The sequence below is a fragment of the Protopterus annectens genome, chromosome 11.part0 (assembly GCF_019279795.1).
Source record: "Protopterus annectens isolate FY-2018-M chromosome 11.part0, PAN1.0, whole genome shotgun sequence".
Lineage (NCBI taxonomy): Eukaryota > Metazoa > Chordata > Ceratodontiformes > Protopteridae > Protopterus > Protopterus annectens.
This window is the reverse complement of record NC_056745.1, coordinates 1161255889-1161271844: the sequence shown is the minus strand read 5'-3', so window position 1 is coordinate 1161271844 and position 15956 is coordinate 1161255889. Positions and strand designations below refer to the sequence as shown.

Genomic DNA, 15956 nt, shown 5'->3' with positions numbered 1-15956 from the left:
AGCATGTTGAGTTTAATGCCTTTGGGTTCATGAAGTAATGCTTAATAAAATGTTCTAATCAATGACAAGTACTTCGCCATAATAACACTGACAGTTCTTGTACATTTTAAGTAGCAGCCTTCTCTTGTAAACAATGAGTAAAATAAATGTATTTATTACAGTAATTTGTGTTATTTTCTTCCAGAATTTCTTTTAATCACATTAGAGTGTGTAATATATGCCCTTGACAATATGAGCTTCTAGCTTAACAGCGTGCATGCATATGTATTATGTGCTTAGGAATACAAAATTTAAGAGCTCTGTATGTCAGATGTATGTGTCTTCCTTATGGGTACAATGTAATTTATTACTGGTCTCCCTTAGGAAATCTCAAACAGATTAAAGTCCAATACTGTGATTTATCATTTATACATTATTTCTGGCACATAAAGCATGCATGATTTCATGTTTACATTTAGCCATAGATCAGGGAAAATTTCATCATTCATCAGGAGAGGTCAGATTCAAGAGAATGATTATCGTGACAAGAGGTCACGGGCTGGGGGTTATTGAAGGATAATTTACACCCTTTTCCTGAAGTAATTTTGTTCTCTCTAATGTTCTTCCTAGGGTCAGGCACATGCCGCTTCAGTTATACTGATCCCAGCATCATTGTGTCCTATAACAAGAACGATTCAGCAGATTGGATTCAGCTTGAGAAAATCAGGTTTGTTATGCATTAAATGCTCTGCTTACAATAAGGGATATGAAAGCACATGGGCTAGAAGGCAAAGAACATTAAGACATAGAGAGGCAAAGAGACAGTCAGACACACACACACACACACACACACACACACACACACACACACACACACACACACAAACATTTTATATGCTTGCGTTCTGAACCTTACAAGATTTAACAAGTCAGTACTTGTGCCTTGAAGATCTAGTGTAACAAAAGTATCCATGGTGTGTGTAAGTGAATAGTTAGTACAGGTTCGAACCTGGCCTCAGAGCATGATGTAGTGGTTTAGGGATGGAAGCTGAAGTAGCAGGACAAGAGTTGTGTGGGTGATTAGTATACATGCTAAAGCTTGGAGTCAGTATGGATGACTTACAGTCAATAGATCCTAAATATCTTGTGGCAGAAACATATACATATATTTCCCACTCACTTGCAGCAGTGCTGTTTTAGGATGGGAGGGAGCACTGTCTGGTTAAATAACTTGCTCATAATCACACAAAAGGCAAAGAGAGGTAGAAAAAAATCAAACCATATACCAAAGGTTACAAAAAGCAGCTTGCTACCAGCCTTAACCCTTTGTGCTAACTAATAGGAGAATACAAGACCACTGTAAAGTTGTATTCTATAGGAAATAAACATTCCACCTCTTGAACTAAAAGAATTTAAAATTTCTTTATTTTTTAATAGCCGTTTATTTAATTGTTGCTAAGCCTAATATACCTGTTCTGTTAAATAGTTATTATATTTCATATTAGTAGAAAGAGATAGCAGAAAATGTCGTGGAAAGAAAGTGGCCCACATATGTAACTCACTTCCAGGGTTAAACATATTAATGTATTTCTACAATTAAATAAAACTGTTTGCTTGTTCAGCAAGAAATGACACCTTAGACAAAGGTATACATTGTTGGTCTTAGACTTACAGCTTATGTATACAACTGTAGATAGAGCTTGGGAAACACTGAAAACATTATAAAGGTAGCATTGTATGAAAAACCAACAACTACTGTATAGTTTTGCTTTTCTAATCCTTCTAAATATAAAACAAAACTGTAAAAGTGCTTTTATGCTTTATAGCGTTCTTACACTCTGCTGTTGTCAAATTTCATTGTAGATCTTTGTATGATATTAATTTAATAGTCTTTCAATAGAAGCATTTGTTTTTCAGCACAGTTTTAGTTTACTTTGTATTTTTCAGATATATGCCCAATGTTTTAAGTTGATGCATGTACTATGTTGAGTGGCCCAGTGATGCTTCTTATGAGCTGCATGTATACATCTGTGGATATTTGGGTCTATATTACATCACCAAACGCTTAAAAAAGCGAATGGTGATTAATTGATCCTATGTAAGCTGTTCCAACAAAAAAAAAAAGAAAACACTTTAAACATTACATTAACTGGGGGGCTTCACCCACCACACCACCCCCTACTTAAATATACCAACTCTGAGATTGCACTACAGTGCCGAAAATGGCAACATAAGGAAGAGGCCAAGCAAATTTTTTTCCCAGGGAAAGAATTTGCTTAAAAGCTGCTTCGATAGTTTGCCTATTCAGTCATTTCAGTTTGACCAAGACACATTCGAAAGAATGCGTCTTCAGTCTTGCAATAGGATCCCATCAATTTTATTCTTTTCCAACAGCTTCAAATTGCTGAATTAGTTCTCTTTAATGTCTTCATAAAGAAAAGTTTGCAAATATCTTTAAACACGTGATTTCTCCTGCAGGAGTCTCTGTGGGTGGACAATATATACATCTGCTATGATGTGGCACATTTGCTCTTTAGTTTACTTAGGACATTAGATTCGACAATTTAACACTGAACATTGTTACCAGGACCACCCCCTGAACTTGCATCTGGGGGTGATATTTCCCAGCAAGTGCCTGGTTGCTGGGGGAATCATGTAGCTTGGGCTCAGCTCTGAAAAGATGTGTGGAACTCTATTGTTGTCTCACAACCCAGAAGGTGAAAGGTAGGTGTCAGGTATAAAATGTCAGCCAAGTGGCAGTGAGGATTTGTACTGATTAAGACACTAGACCATGGCAATGGAAACTGTGCCACAGCATTTGTGGGAGGATAAAAGGTAGCAGCTAGATGAATTGGTCTTACCTCTAAACACAGCAGTTCTTGTGGAACCAGACTTCTTGAGTGGGGTTGTATCTGTCATGTTCTGGTGCTGAATATCAGAATAATCCCAAGGCAGGTGTGAAGATACCCACAAGCTCCCAGCTAGATGCTGTTCTTTTAGTGTTAGTGCCAGTAAACAAGATACTGCAGTAATGAGAATGTGAGCTGCAAACAGAAGAACACTGCCTGCCTTTTGTGAATATTCACCTAGCAGATATGGAAAGTATTCAGCCTTCTTAGAGAGTGTGGGGCCTGTACTGAACAGCAAGCCACCTGTGGAGTATGTATTCCTACTGGGGACGTCAGTGATTATGTGAGGAATGATGGGGATACCTGGAAAGATGTGATGAGCAGAAATGGCTTGCATGATGTCAACCCAAGTGATACATTGTTTTTGGTCTCCTGCTTATGGATTCTCCAAAACTAATACTGTTTCTAAAGGCAAGGAAGCTCATAAGTGTACTTCTTACCAAAACACCTTAGACCAAAGGCTAATGCCTAAATTTGTAGTTTTATCATAATATCCAAAGCATTTAACCAAAGGAGCCTATTCAGGTCCAGAGAGGTGCTGAGCTCCAACTGATAACCATTTGACAATAAAATGGGTCAGGTTGTTGAGATGGTATATGGCCAGACCTGGGAAACCCAAAGATTTAGTGAGTGTATTCTAAAAATGTCTAGCCGATGATTCAGTGTGCAACTGGTCCAACTCCTAATTCCAGAACATCTATTACCATATACCTGAAGAGGATTGGATTATGGAGTGTGCATAGACCCTGTTCAGGGCCTCAGGTGAGGTGGTAACAAAGAGCAGTAGCCAAAAAATGGTCTATTTTTATCATGGTGGTACTCCTGGGATTTGCTACTTTGCATCACAAGTGAAGAAGACTATCAGGTGAAAGAGTTTGGTACTGCCAAGGAGAATAATTTTTAATGGTCTCAAAAAGTTTTTGGCAAACTATTCACTGAGTCAGGATTGGAGATAAGTTAAAGCCAATTCTGTTCATCAGCAGGCATGGAGAAATGCTGAGTAGAGCTGTGGACATTGTCAAGTGGTAGGATATAAACATTTTGAGAAAATCCTGATAGTAGATGACACACCTTCCTCTGAGTTGACAATGCAATGAGCAGATGGTAGAACTCAAACATTTGTGGTGAATGAGGTCACATCACTAACTAAGCATTTTCAATGTAGTATGGTTATAGGGTAGATAAGGTCATAGGTTCATAGGTTCATAGGTTCATACTAGGCTATCTGCCCAAGGGCATTTATAAGCCTAGCCCATAGTTATTTGGCTTTCGCCACCCCTTTAGTTTGAATAAAACTATGCCTATTATTTTGCTGTGCCTCTGTCAAGCAGTGACACTGAAGTAATCCCTGGGGTATATCTGCGATCCCCCATCCATTGGTCAAGATTCCTCTTGAACAAGGCCAGCGAGGTGCTCTGCCTCACATGTACCGGGATTTTGTTCCACAGCATAGGGAGTCTCTGGGTGATGAATCTGTCCCTCCAGCATGTTCTATTAATAACCGTGTCAAGGTTTAAGTCTCCCGCCCTTGTGGTTCTGAGGGATCTAGATTTTTGAGGTGAAGCATATTCATCAAATCAGGGTTTGACATGGCCTTATATGTCAGGCACAGGTCACCTCTGAGCAAGCGGTATGAGACTGAATAGAGCTGGAGTTCTTTCAGTCGGGCAGCATAAGACATATTTTGAGACCCTTTATCCTTTTGGTGAGGAACTTTTGGGGCCTTTCCAGCTGCTGCAGGTGTCTGGTCAGATACATTCGAATGGGGCACTGTACTCAACCATAGGTCTAATGAGTGATGAGTACAGGGGTGATGACCTCCCTTGATCTAGATGTGAATCCCTTCATGATCAGGTGGGCAATGTAGAAGGTTTTCCTAACTACTTTAGCAACATGAGTGTCAAACGAAAGGCTACTGTCAACCTGGGTCCCCAGATCCCTGATGACTTCTTCTGTGCTCAGTGGATTGCCACCTATATGGTAGCTAGGGGTAACCTTGTTTTTCCCGAAGGGTATGACTATGCATTTCTTGGCATTTAACTTTAGGCCATGGCTCTGGCACCAGTTATCCGTTTCTGTGAGGCCCTTCTGAAGGATATCTGTGTCAGATGTGTTTTCGACTATGGCCCAGTTTGCAGTCATCTGCAAACTTTGTCAGCCATAACCCTCCTGTGTTTGCTTGTACTTCAGAAAAGTAGATGCCGAACAAGAGTGGACCCAGGACTGAGCCCTGTGGGACACCACTTGTGACAGGCTTTGAGTCTGACATGGCTCCAGCAACTCTGACCCTGTGGGTTCTGTTACTTAGCCAGTTTGCAACCCATCTTGTGATGTATGGGTTTACATTCAAGCTGATGAGTTTTTTGATGATACCTGAGTGGGGTATTGTGTCAAGGCCTTTGCCAGGTCAAGGTAGGCTGTATGGACTGGCTTTCCTCATCAATGGCCTTGGTGACTGTCTCGAAAAAGTCAACCAAGTTTAAAAGGCATGATCTGCCTTTGACAAAGCCAAACTGGGTTGGATCCAAAATCTGCAAGTTCCCTATGTCTTTATTTATGAGTTCCATTATGATCCTCTCCATGGCTTTGCAGATAAGGCTTGTCAAGCTAATGGGACGGTAATTTCCAGGGTCGGTGGAGGCACCGCCCTTGTGAAGTGGGACCACAGTCGCCGTGCGCCACTCCTTGGGTACGTATCCTGAGGTGAGGCTAAGATTAAACAGCTGTCCTAACTGTGGGTTTAATTCCTCATTGAGTTCATGGAGCACACAGCCGGGGACACCATCCGTCCCATGGATGCTGTGTTTTTGCTTTGGAGAGAGCAGTTCTCACCTGGGCGTTGGAGATGTTTGGGGGCTACAATCCTCTGGTATAGATATCTCTCCTTTGGGGAGGGGGAGAAGTTTGTACTGAACCTGTCAGCCAGTATGTTGGCAATGTGTGTAGGTTCAGTAATCTTCACATCATTTTGAACTAATTCTGAGCATATCTGGGAGTTTCCTCCTAGGTTTCTAACATAGCTAAAGAAGGCCTTATGATTGTCTTTTGAATCCTTGGCGATTTTTCTCTCAAAATTTGCCTTGGATGATTTTATGAGAGCTCTTAGTTTTTTACTTATAATGATCAAGGGTGTCTTACCTTTCAAGGATTTTGCTCTATCTTGTAGTAGCTTCCTCCTTTTGTTGTAGAGCTTGTATATGGCTGGGGTCCACCAGACTGGACGCTTGCCTTTGGTACAAAGAGTCTTAGTTTTGTTTGGGATTGCCTGATCCATGCAGTCCTGTAGGTGCTGGTAGAAGGCATTTGTAAGTGATTCAGCAGTTTGAGTAATGTTTACCACTGGCTCAGGGGCCTTAAAGGAGACCACACTAGTTTTTAGAAGTGTGAAGTCGGCTTTTGAGAAGTTTTTCACTGTGGTCTTTTTTGTTTCAGGTGGAGGCGGGATGAGTACCTCCAGCGAGATTAGTTTATGATCTGATCTCACCAGTGAGGGGTATACTTCGGTGTTGAACATTGTGATCCCATGTTCGTGATGATGAGATCAAGTATGTTTTCTCCTCTTGTGGGGATGGTGACTAGTTGTTCCATGGCATTTGAGTTTATGAACTCCAGGAACCTTTGGGCTAGAGTGTTTGGGCTTGAGTAGTGTTCCCAGTCTATATTAGGGTAGTTGAAGTCACCTAGTATGATGGTGTTTGGAGATACATTTATCCCTCCATTGTTTTCAGGAAGGCCATGTGAGGTTCCTGAGTTTGAGAGGGTGGCCTGTAACATGCTACAAATTGCAGAGCAGTCTTGCCTATGGTTAATTGCACCTGGATGGTCTCCGATGCATCGTGCATTGCCACCAACCTTGAGGTGTGGGTGTCCTTTATGAATATGGACACCCCCCTCCTTTCTTGGTGTTGTCCGGATTTTGGGGCCGGAACGCATGATATGAGGTGAAACCTGCTAGTGCTGGGGTGCTCTCAGGAGCCTTGAACCAGGTTTCTGTCACAGCACAGACATCGATGTTCTCCATACTGAGAAGGGCCTTGAGTGCGTGCATCTTGAGATTGAGACTTCTGGCATTGAGCAGCATTACCCTTAGTTTTTTACTTTTTGTGTTCTAGGGTGGTAGGTTTAGAATTTGAGCCTTGCCTAAAAAGGCACTATGGGGTGGCAAGAGCCTTTGCCAATATCCGGAAGCCTAGGGGTGACAGGTGCAAGCCGTCCCTTGCGAAGCAGCGTGGCTTGTCCAGCATGTCATCCCAGGCAGACAGACATTGGATCCCCTTTGAATGACACCAGAATTTAAGCCAATTGTTAAAGCTGATCATCTTATCACTGTATTGTGGCATCATTCTAGGTGAAGGTAGGATACTGCTCAAGGTCAGGGTCATACCTGCCTGGGCTACATAATCAGAGAGCTCCTCAATGTCTCTTTTCATGTAGTCCAAGGAGGTACGTCTCAGGTCGTTGACACCAGCGTGGACAATGACTGAGTCGTACTTGTACCTGCTGTTGAGAGACCTGAGTGCTTGCAGGTCCAGCCAGAAGTGCTGCTTGACATTGTTGACATATTATGATTAATACACCTTTTCATTGCGTATATAAAGCTGGGACAGTACCATTGGACTGGCAAACTGAAATAGTGGTTCACATTTTGAAAATGGCTAGATAAGATCATCATCCCACTGGCACAGAGGCAAGATGTCTATCTTTCCTGCTGGTGATGTGAGGTTGAGAAAGGGCTCGGGACATTGGTGGACCAGATGTGGGGGAGAGGATAATGCTGCCAAAGATCAACTGTCCTATCCAGGGGGAAGGTTTGTGGAGAACCACATCTTGTAGAGCAGAAGCCTTGCAACTAACAGTTCAGCAAGGGAAAGATTGATGGATGTGCTGGCATTATTGCAAGATTCAAATGATAAAACAGGATCTCAGTAGACTCTTCAACATTTAAAATATGATAAGCTACACATGTTTAGCATTTAAAAATTCACCTGACAACTTCTTTAATTAAATGTATTTAAATGGTTTGCATTCCTTACATTTTATACCTTGATTTGAAGAAGCATTTGTGAAAGCTTGTAGCTTGTCGTATTTTAAATATTAAAGAATATACTGTAGTTGCATGATCCTGTTTTATCATTTGAATCTTGTTTCTGTCCTGGATCCATCATTTGTCTACTTAAGCTTTCCTTTGGTTTTGTTCATTATTGCAATACACTCCTGCAGGATTGTGACTGATTGCTGTCATAGGATGATGGCTCCTAGTGGCATAATGTGGTGATCCTAGGGTACTCATTCCCCACAACTAGGAATTATGCCATGAGATGAACTTTCTGAGAGGTTAGGGCCTTTCAACTTAAGGAAAATACATAGAACTGTCTGAAAAGGAGCTATGGAGGTACCTATCTGGAGTTGATGAGATGAGCAGGAACATATCAGAAGATCAGTAGTATGTTTGGAAGCAGAGAGTTAAAGGGGGAAAAAAGGACAGAACAGTGTGTTCTAATTACACATGTATCATACTCCTTAGCTTTTCTCAGAGAAAAATTCATCCTGGTGCTACGTAGAAGACTTCATCCAGTAGATGAGCTTTTGATTCAGGGCAAACAGTGCAGACTCTTTCCTGGTCGTGGAATACCATTGCGTAGTAGTGTGATTTGTTACTGAGTGTGAAGAGGTTGGAGTAAAAATCAGTATCTTTATGTTAGAGCTCATTGCTGCTGTCTGGGAAAGAGTAGATTGCTCTTTGCAGATAAAGAGGAATTTGTGCTCTAGCTGCAGATGTTTATTTAGTTTGGTGTCTTGTTCATGAGTGCGGATAGAAGGCATTGATAGATGCTCATCATTTAAGAAATGATGCCAGTAGCCTTAGTTATATGTGTTTTATCCCACACAGGTTATAACAACCAGACAGCTTCCAAAGCGTAGGGGCACTTTCCACATGCACAGATGATTGACAGCTCAAACACAGCTGTAGAAAATAAGCACTCTGGGCACCACGCCTTCAGAGCTTCCCTGCTATTAAACAGCGCTCGTCTTGTGGGCTTTCAATGATCACTGGTTGGTTAGCATTTTTTCATTGACGGGCTGATAAGTTCCTTTTGGAGGAAAACACTTGCAAATTTTATTTTATGACAGAAATATTTTTTTTTTTTTTTTTTTTTGTAAAATACATTATTGATGCTAGGATCTTTAGATTTATTGGATTGTTGCATGATTTGTCAGTCTTGTACTTTTTACGTTTATGTAAAAAATTGTTAAAAGTATAGTTTACATTAGCTTTTATGGTAAAACTTTTGGGAAAGTGAGTTTAGGAACTGTGATAAGTATATGTTGTGGTTTTCAGTTTGCTTTTTATTGTAGAAATCCTTACTTTTTTGATATTTCCCCTTTTGCCGACTGCTACTGTCATTGATACCCAAACTTCAGCCTTACCAGTTCCTCAGTACTTCCCTCTTCCATTCACAAAAAGAAGAAATTTCCAGATAGCCTTTGCCCCTTCAACAGTCTACCAACATGCCTCAGCTGCAGATAAGTGACCCTGCTATGGCCATTTCTGCTTTCTCAGACTAGGTAGTCTTCGTGGTTTTCTGTGGTGTAGTCCCTTCAGCCACTATGGTTTGAGGTTAGACATGTCCTCTGCTGATGTCAGTGTAGTTAGTGGGCAAGGAAGAACCACTCTTGTTGGTCTTGTTGGAAAGAGCAGTGACTGAGTCTCTGCCTAGTCGCACTGGAATGGGTGCATATTCCTTGGGGTGATGTACTTGGCAGGAGTTGGTGACCTTATCATCACATTGCTATAGCCTCCGATTTTAAACTTATTGAAGGTTTTATGTATCTGGATTACACTTTCATTCCTTTGCATTATCCTTTAGTTTATGTGCTGTTCCAAGAGTGTTAACAAAATGCATTGCTCCAGTGCATACCTCTCAACCTCTTACATCAAAAATCTGGACAAAGCCTAAAAGAACTGGGGGGACAAAGGCCCTAAAACAGGGAACATTTTAAATATTGATGTTATTAACTTGCAAGTTGTTAGAATAACTGAATTTGTGTTAACTCAAATGTATATCAGGATTTAGTGGCTTCAGACTGTGGTGTTTAGAAATAAAACCACAAATTTTATGAGGAACACACCAAAATATGTGGCAAAAACATGGACATTCTGTGAAAATCTGTACATTAGAGAGGTATGCTACAATGATAGCCTGTTGCAGCCTGCAAGGTATTCACATATTTCCTTATTTATTTCTTTTGCATTTGTTTACCGGGATAGTCTGACTGGACATATAGTGCATTTTCAGAATAGACCCGGGGAGAAAAGCTCCATATAATACAACAGACAAGCAAAATCAAACATAGTACATATAAGAGAAGGATACACTACCATATTGAATGTATGGAGAAAGTTCCTCTTAATACAAAACAATCAGAAGTAAATAATGTATAACATTCATTACATTTCTAGATTGATGAAAACAGTAACAGAATTTAAGTAACATTGTTATTAAAATATAATCAGAAGGGAAGGTATGTGACAAAAGCAATTAAAATCACTGTTGTATAATTAAGTGAAGGCATCCTATAATGGGATTTATAGTAGGTTAACATAGTATAGTGAAATAAAATAGGGGAGAGCTGTATTTTTTCATTGCTGGCTGCTTGTGAATAAGTTACTAACCTGCATCGGAACAGGAGCATATCCATGCACTAGATAAGTGGGATTTGAGAAGTTTTTTAAAATTAGATTTACTGGCTGTGGACCTTATGTTAAGAGGCAAGGAATTCCAGATTTTTGCAATGTAATTAAAGTAAAGGGAATCTCTATCAGAATTTTTACTTTTGGTTATGTTTATTAATGATTTGTTGCTGGTACATAGGTACTGGTTATTTGAGTAGTGATTTAGTAAGTTTTGAAGTAATAGAGTTTTTCTGGTTGGTAAAGTACTTGATGGGCGATGGAAAGTTGGTTGAGGGTGAGCAGACTGTGTAATTATAGCCAAGAGAGCTATTTAAGGGCCTAGCAAAGATGGGATCTATAAGCTGAATCAGTTGCAAACTTTGCAATTTTATTATAGCAGTTGTCAAGTTTGCTTAAATCTGATTTCTTTAGGTTAACCAGAATGGGAGAGGCATAGAAGAGAGTGTAGACTAGATAGGTTCTTGCAGTGATGGCTGTAGTATTATTGGTTAGGTATTTTTATACCTATACAGGGTGCATAGTTTTTTTGTTTACTGTGTATATGGTTTGGGCAATTTGTAGGTCAAATTTCATGTTGTGATCTATAATTCCAAAAACTTTGGTTTGGGGAACTACCGACAAGCCTAAATTATTACCGGCCAGTTGCTCTTATATCAACAGTAATGACATGTTTTGAGCGGTTGATCAAGAACCATATCTCTTCAAGCCTACCTGCAACATTGGATACATTACAGTTTGCTTAGAGATCTAACCGCTGTATGGCTGTTGCAATAGCTATAGCACTTCATGAATCCTTGGCACACCTAGAGAATAATGCTGTTCATTGATTTTAGTTCTGCCTTTAATGCTGTCATCCCCCAGAATCAGATATCAAAGCTGATCCAGCTGGGCATCAACACCCCCTGTGTAACTGAATACTGGACTTTCTCATCAACAGGCCCCAAAATGTATGTGTGAGAAATAACAGTTCTATCAGTATTACAATGAGCATGGGTGTCCCTCAGGGCTGCATCCTGAGTCCCCTGCTGTTCACCTTGTTGAGATATGACTGCATGGCCAAGCATGAATCCAACAAAATCATCATGTTCAGGGATGATACCACTGTTGTAGGTCTTGTCAGAAAAGGTGAGGAAACAGCCTACAGGGGATGAAGCAGAGCATCTGATAGGCTGATGCGACAGCAACAATCTGGCCTTAAATGTAAGCAAGACCAAAGAATTAATAGTGGATTTCAGGAGGACTCAAGAGATGCATCAACCTCTGGAAATTAAGGGGGTGGTAGTGGAAAGAGTCAAAAACACCAAGTTCCTGGGGGTGCACATCTCAGATGACCTATCCTGATGTACTCATATTAGCCACATAGTGAAGAAGGCACAACAACATCTGCACTTCCTATGGAAACTGAGGAAGGCAAACTTGCCTCAGTCCATCCTCAAAGTCTTCTACAGGGACCATTGAGATCATCCTCTCAAGTAACATCATAGTTTGCTATGATAACTGCAAAGCATCTGACTGCAAGGCTCTCCTAAGGGTAGTGAGGACAGTGGAAAAAGTCATTGGTTCCTCGCTCCCATCCATGGATAATCTGCACGAGACTAGGTGTGTGGGAAGGGCTAGGATGATAATCAATGATCACACTCACTCTGCCCATGGCATGTACTTCTGCCTTTCCTTGGGCAGGTGGTATCACAGCTTACATTGCAAAACTTCTACACTGAACAGGAGCTTCTTCCCTCTATCTATAAGGCTGCTGAATTTGAATACCAGGAATGACAGCGAATAATCAGATCAATATACCACTTGCTGTGAAGTATCATCTATAGTAATCACTCTGGCAAATGCTTCAGTAATTGGTACAGTCAGCCTGATTTCTTCTGCTATTAGTTCCTGAATGTACAATAATCAAGAGTGAGTAACCACTCCATACATGTGTGATAAGAACATCAGAATATATCACACTACAACTGATGAAGTGCAATATTCTAAGTAATCTCAATGTGAAGTCATAGTCTTGCAATACCTACTAGTATAATATTGTCTATTGTCTTCTTGTCCAAGTGTGTAATTTATTGTGTTGTTAATATTTTAATTATTACTGTATGTGCATTAGTCTTACTGTCACTAAACTATGTATTCACTGTTATACCTTGCACGGGGACCAAAGTAACATAATTTCATTCAGTTTGCACTGCTGTGCATATCTAATCGGCAGTAAAGTTTACTTTGACTTTGACTTTGGAGTAATGGTAGTGTTATTAGTTGAGGTTATCAGGAATGGTGGGAAGGGTGTAGGGCTCTTGTGGGCTGGAACAGCATCAATTTACTTTTATTAGGATATTTTCTGAAGTTGTCTGAGTGATGGAGCAGAACACATTATTTTTTAGAACTGTCCAAAGATCATTCTGGTGACTCCCTTCTGATCCAGGCAACAGTGCTTTCTTTTCCATTTAATTGCAAATGGCCAAGAACAATTACCAAAAACTTCCCCACATACTGGACCTCCTAACATCAGATAAGGGGTTTTGAATCATCCCACCTCCAAAGAACTGCTACTAACTGCCTGGATGATAGAATCTTAATACCTTTAGGCACCTTTTTCTGAGGATATGTAGTAGGTATTAAAGGAGGCAAGGAAACGTGCTACTAAAAATCATATGTTACTAAATATAGTTGGTGACAAGACAGGAACCATGACCCTTTCATGGTTAGTATTTTTCTGGATCTACATTATTTGTGTGAGTTACTTTCCTCTGGCCTTTGTTAGTCCTTCATCAAAGTTAATTTGTCAATCATTTCAGCATGTCTGCCCATGGATCTCAATATTTCAATACAATCTTATATGCAAATGTTTTTGAAAGGGATGTTGCATATCAAGCCTCCTAACAAGCAGGTGACTCCTCCTTGAGATCTTAATTTTGTCTTGGAAAAATTAGCTACTGCTCCATTTGAGATGAGCTGAGGCTTTTAACATGGAAAACAGTGTAACTGATTGCCCTGACCTCTGCAAGAAGAGTATCAGACTTGAAAGCTCTTATGGTGGATCATACATTTCTATTTTTTTCTAACTTTTCATAAAAATATGCTTTCTTTAATAGCTAATCCTCTATTTATACCAAAAGTGGTATCTGAGTTTACTTTAAAGCAAGTTAGCTATTTCTTTGTCTTCTTTCTAGAGACTAAAATAAAAGGAAGAAGGGATGTTCTATATCTTGGATGTCAACAAACAGCTCAAGTGGTATCTTGACAGAATTAAATCTGTTAGGAACTCTTATCAATTGTTCATTTCTTGTGACTGTAAGAAAAAGGATAACCTCTGTAAAAGCAGGCTATTTCCAAATGGTTGTCTTATGCTGTTACCTTTTGCTACATCCACCACAAGGTGATTTCTGTCGGGATCAGTGCTCATTCTACCAAGGCTTTTGCTTCACCTGTGGCTTTTTGGTATGTCAGATTCTAGATGTGTTCTAGAAGGAACTACATGGCCCTCTGTACATACATTTACAAAGCGCTACAAACGAGATTCCTTTTCCAGGTCCGGGAGAAGCTTTTCTATGAGTCTACAACCATTTTGCAGGAGCTGCTGATGACTCATCCTCCCTCTTCCCAAACAGTCTATTCAACCCATATAGCTAAGGTGACAGCAGCGGTGATTAGTATGATGAACACACTACAGCTGTGCAGGTAAAGTTATCATAATAGTAAAAGTTTGAATCATTTTTTGGATGAAGGATGGAAACGGCCAGGAGCAATTACCACAAACCTTGAGAACTGTGCTTTCTCAAAATTTACCTGAAGATGTTAAATCTGTAATTTTGAATTTGCCTTTGGATAAGGAGGTGGTTTGTGGGCAGTCTGCTTCTGAGGTCCTTAAAAATGTAATGAGTGAAGGAAACAGATGTAAGGGATGACTCAGATTTTTCAGCCTTCCTTCTCCATGTTCATTACAGGTTTCATACTCAACTTAGCACTTTTTTATAAAAAGCAAAATATGTAGACCCAGCAAACTTATGGCAAGTAGATGTTAAAAAAAGGGCAAAGAGGCTCCCGGGGGGCTCCCAGAAATCAGCACAATCCAACAAGTCTGAACCACTATCTGCATCCCCCACCCACCCTGGCAAACCTTTAAATCTCCTCCAAAATCTGGCTCGCTGTTTCTTTGTTAGGAAACAGATATCAGACAAATGGGTTTTGAGAATGATCCATTAGGGGTACAAATGGCAGTGGGAGTCCCTTCCTCCATTTCAGATGGTTCCTCCTCATCCACCTGCTCAAACTTATCTTTTCTCGCCTGTCATTCAACAACTGTTGAATCAGGGAAGAATAGAACCTATTAACCTGTTATAGTTTCACTGACAGGGAAAGGTTTCTATTCAATAATGTTTCTAGCATGAAGAAAAGAAGCTTCATAGAGACTGGTACAAGATATTTCTCTCTCAATCAGTTTGTCAAAGTCTCAAATTTTAAAATGTTATCTCTTCCCAACCTGTTACTGCTGATTTCTCCTTTCAATTGTTTGATAACTCTAGATTGAAATGATGCTTATCATCATATTCTTGTAGCCTTAGATTTATTTATTTTTTTAAGATTTTATGCATCTGGGTTACATTTTCTGTTCTTTGCATTATGCTTTTGGTTATCCACTGCCCCAAGAGTGTTCACAAAGTGATAGCCTATTGTAGACCACAAGGTATTCACATATTTCCTTAAATAAAAGGCTGGCCTATCTTTGCAGAGTCTTTTTAAAGTGTCAAGAATCTTTCACTTGGATAAGAGATCTCCATCATAGACAGGGTTTTCAGGAGAACATTCAAAAGTCTTGTTTGACACCTCTCACAGGTTTGTTTTTCATTTCTTGGACAGGAACAATCCTATATGTATTTCCTCTCTTTCCACTGATAAAGGGACATTTGGAAGATTCAGAAGGACTCTGCAAAAATATTTGTGGTGACTCCCTTCTTGCCGAGGTAACAACGGTTCTCCCTTCTTTTAGAAATGGTCAAGAGCATTAAACACAAGCTTCCTCATAGACAGGACCTGCTCACAGAAGACAGGGGTTGTTTGATACTCCCCATCTTAAAACAACTTTAACTAACTACCTGAATGATATAGTTTTAATGCCTTTTAGGCAGCTGTTTTCTGAGGACATGCAACAGGTATTAATGGAGAGATGTGGGGTCTGAATGGAAAAATGATAAATCAGCAAGCAAAGGAGAGTACTATTGCTGGAACTGAATTCATCCTCAAGTCTTGGTCAGTACCTTCGTGAGGTAGACCCTGTTTTTCACAATATCTCACCAAGACGACACTGATATATAGACTGTATTTGTATAGCATACATCATGGACAGAAGTATGTTAAAAATTAGAAAAAGA

At 40.1% G+C, this 15956-nt stretch overlaps 1 protein-coding gene across 4 annotated transcripts in view; it reads left to right on the top strand.

Moving 5' to 3' along the window:
* Positions 1-15956, top strand: part of RELN (reelin) — a 3085913-nt gene that overhangs the window by 1250043 nt on the left and 1819914 nt on the right. For all 4 annotated transcript variants that reach the window (XM_044088524.1, XM_044088525.1, XM_044088522.1 and 1 more), the window contains exon 9: positions 610-706. In XM_044088524.1, coding sequence (XP_043944459.1) covers positions 610-706 — 97 coding nt within the window. The remainder of the gene's footprint in view (positions 1-609; positions 707-15956) is intronic.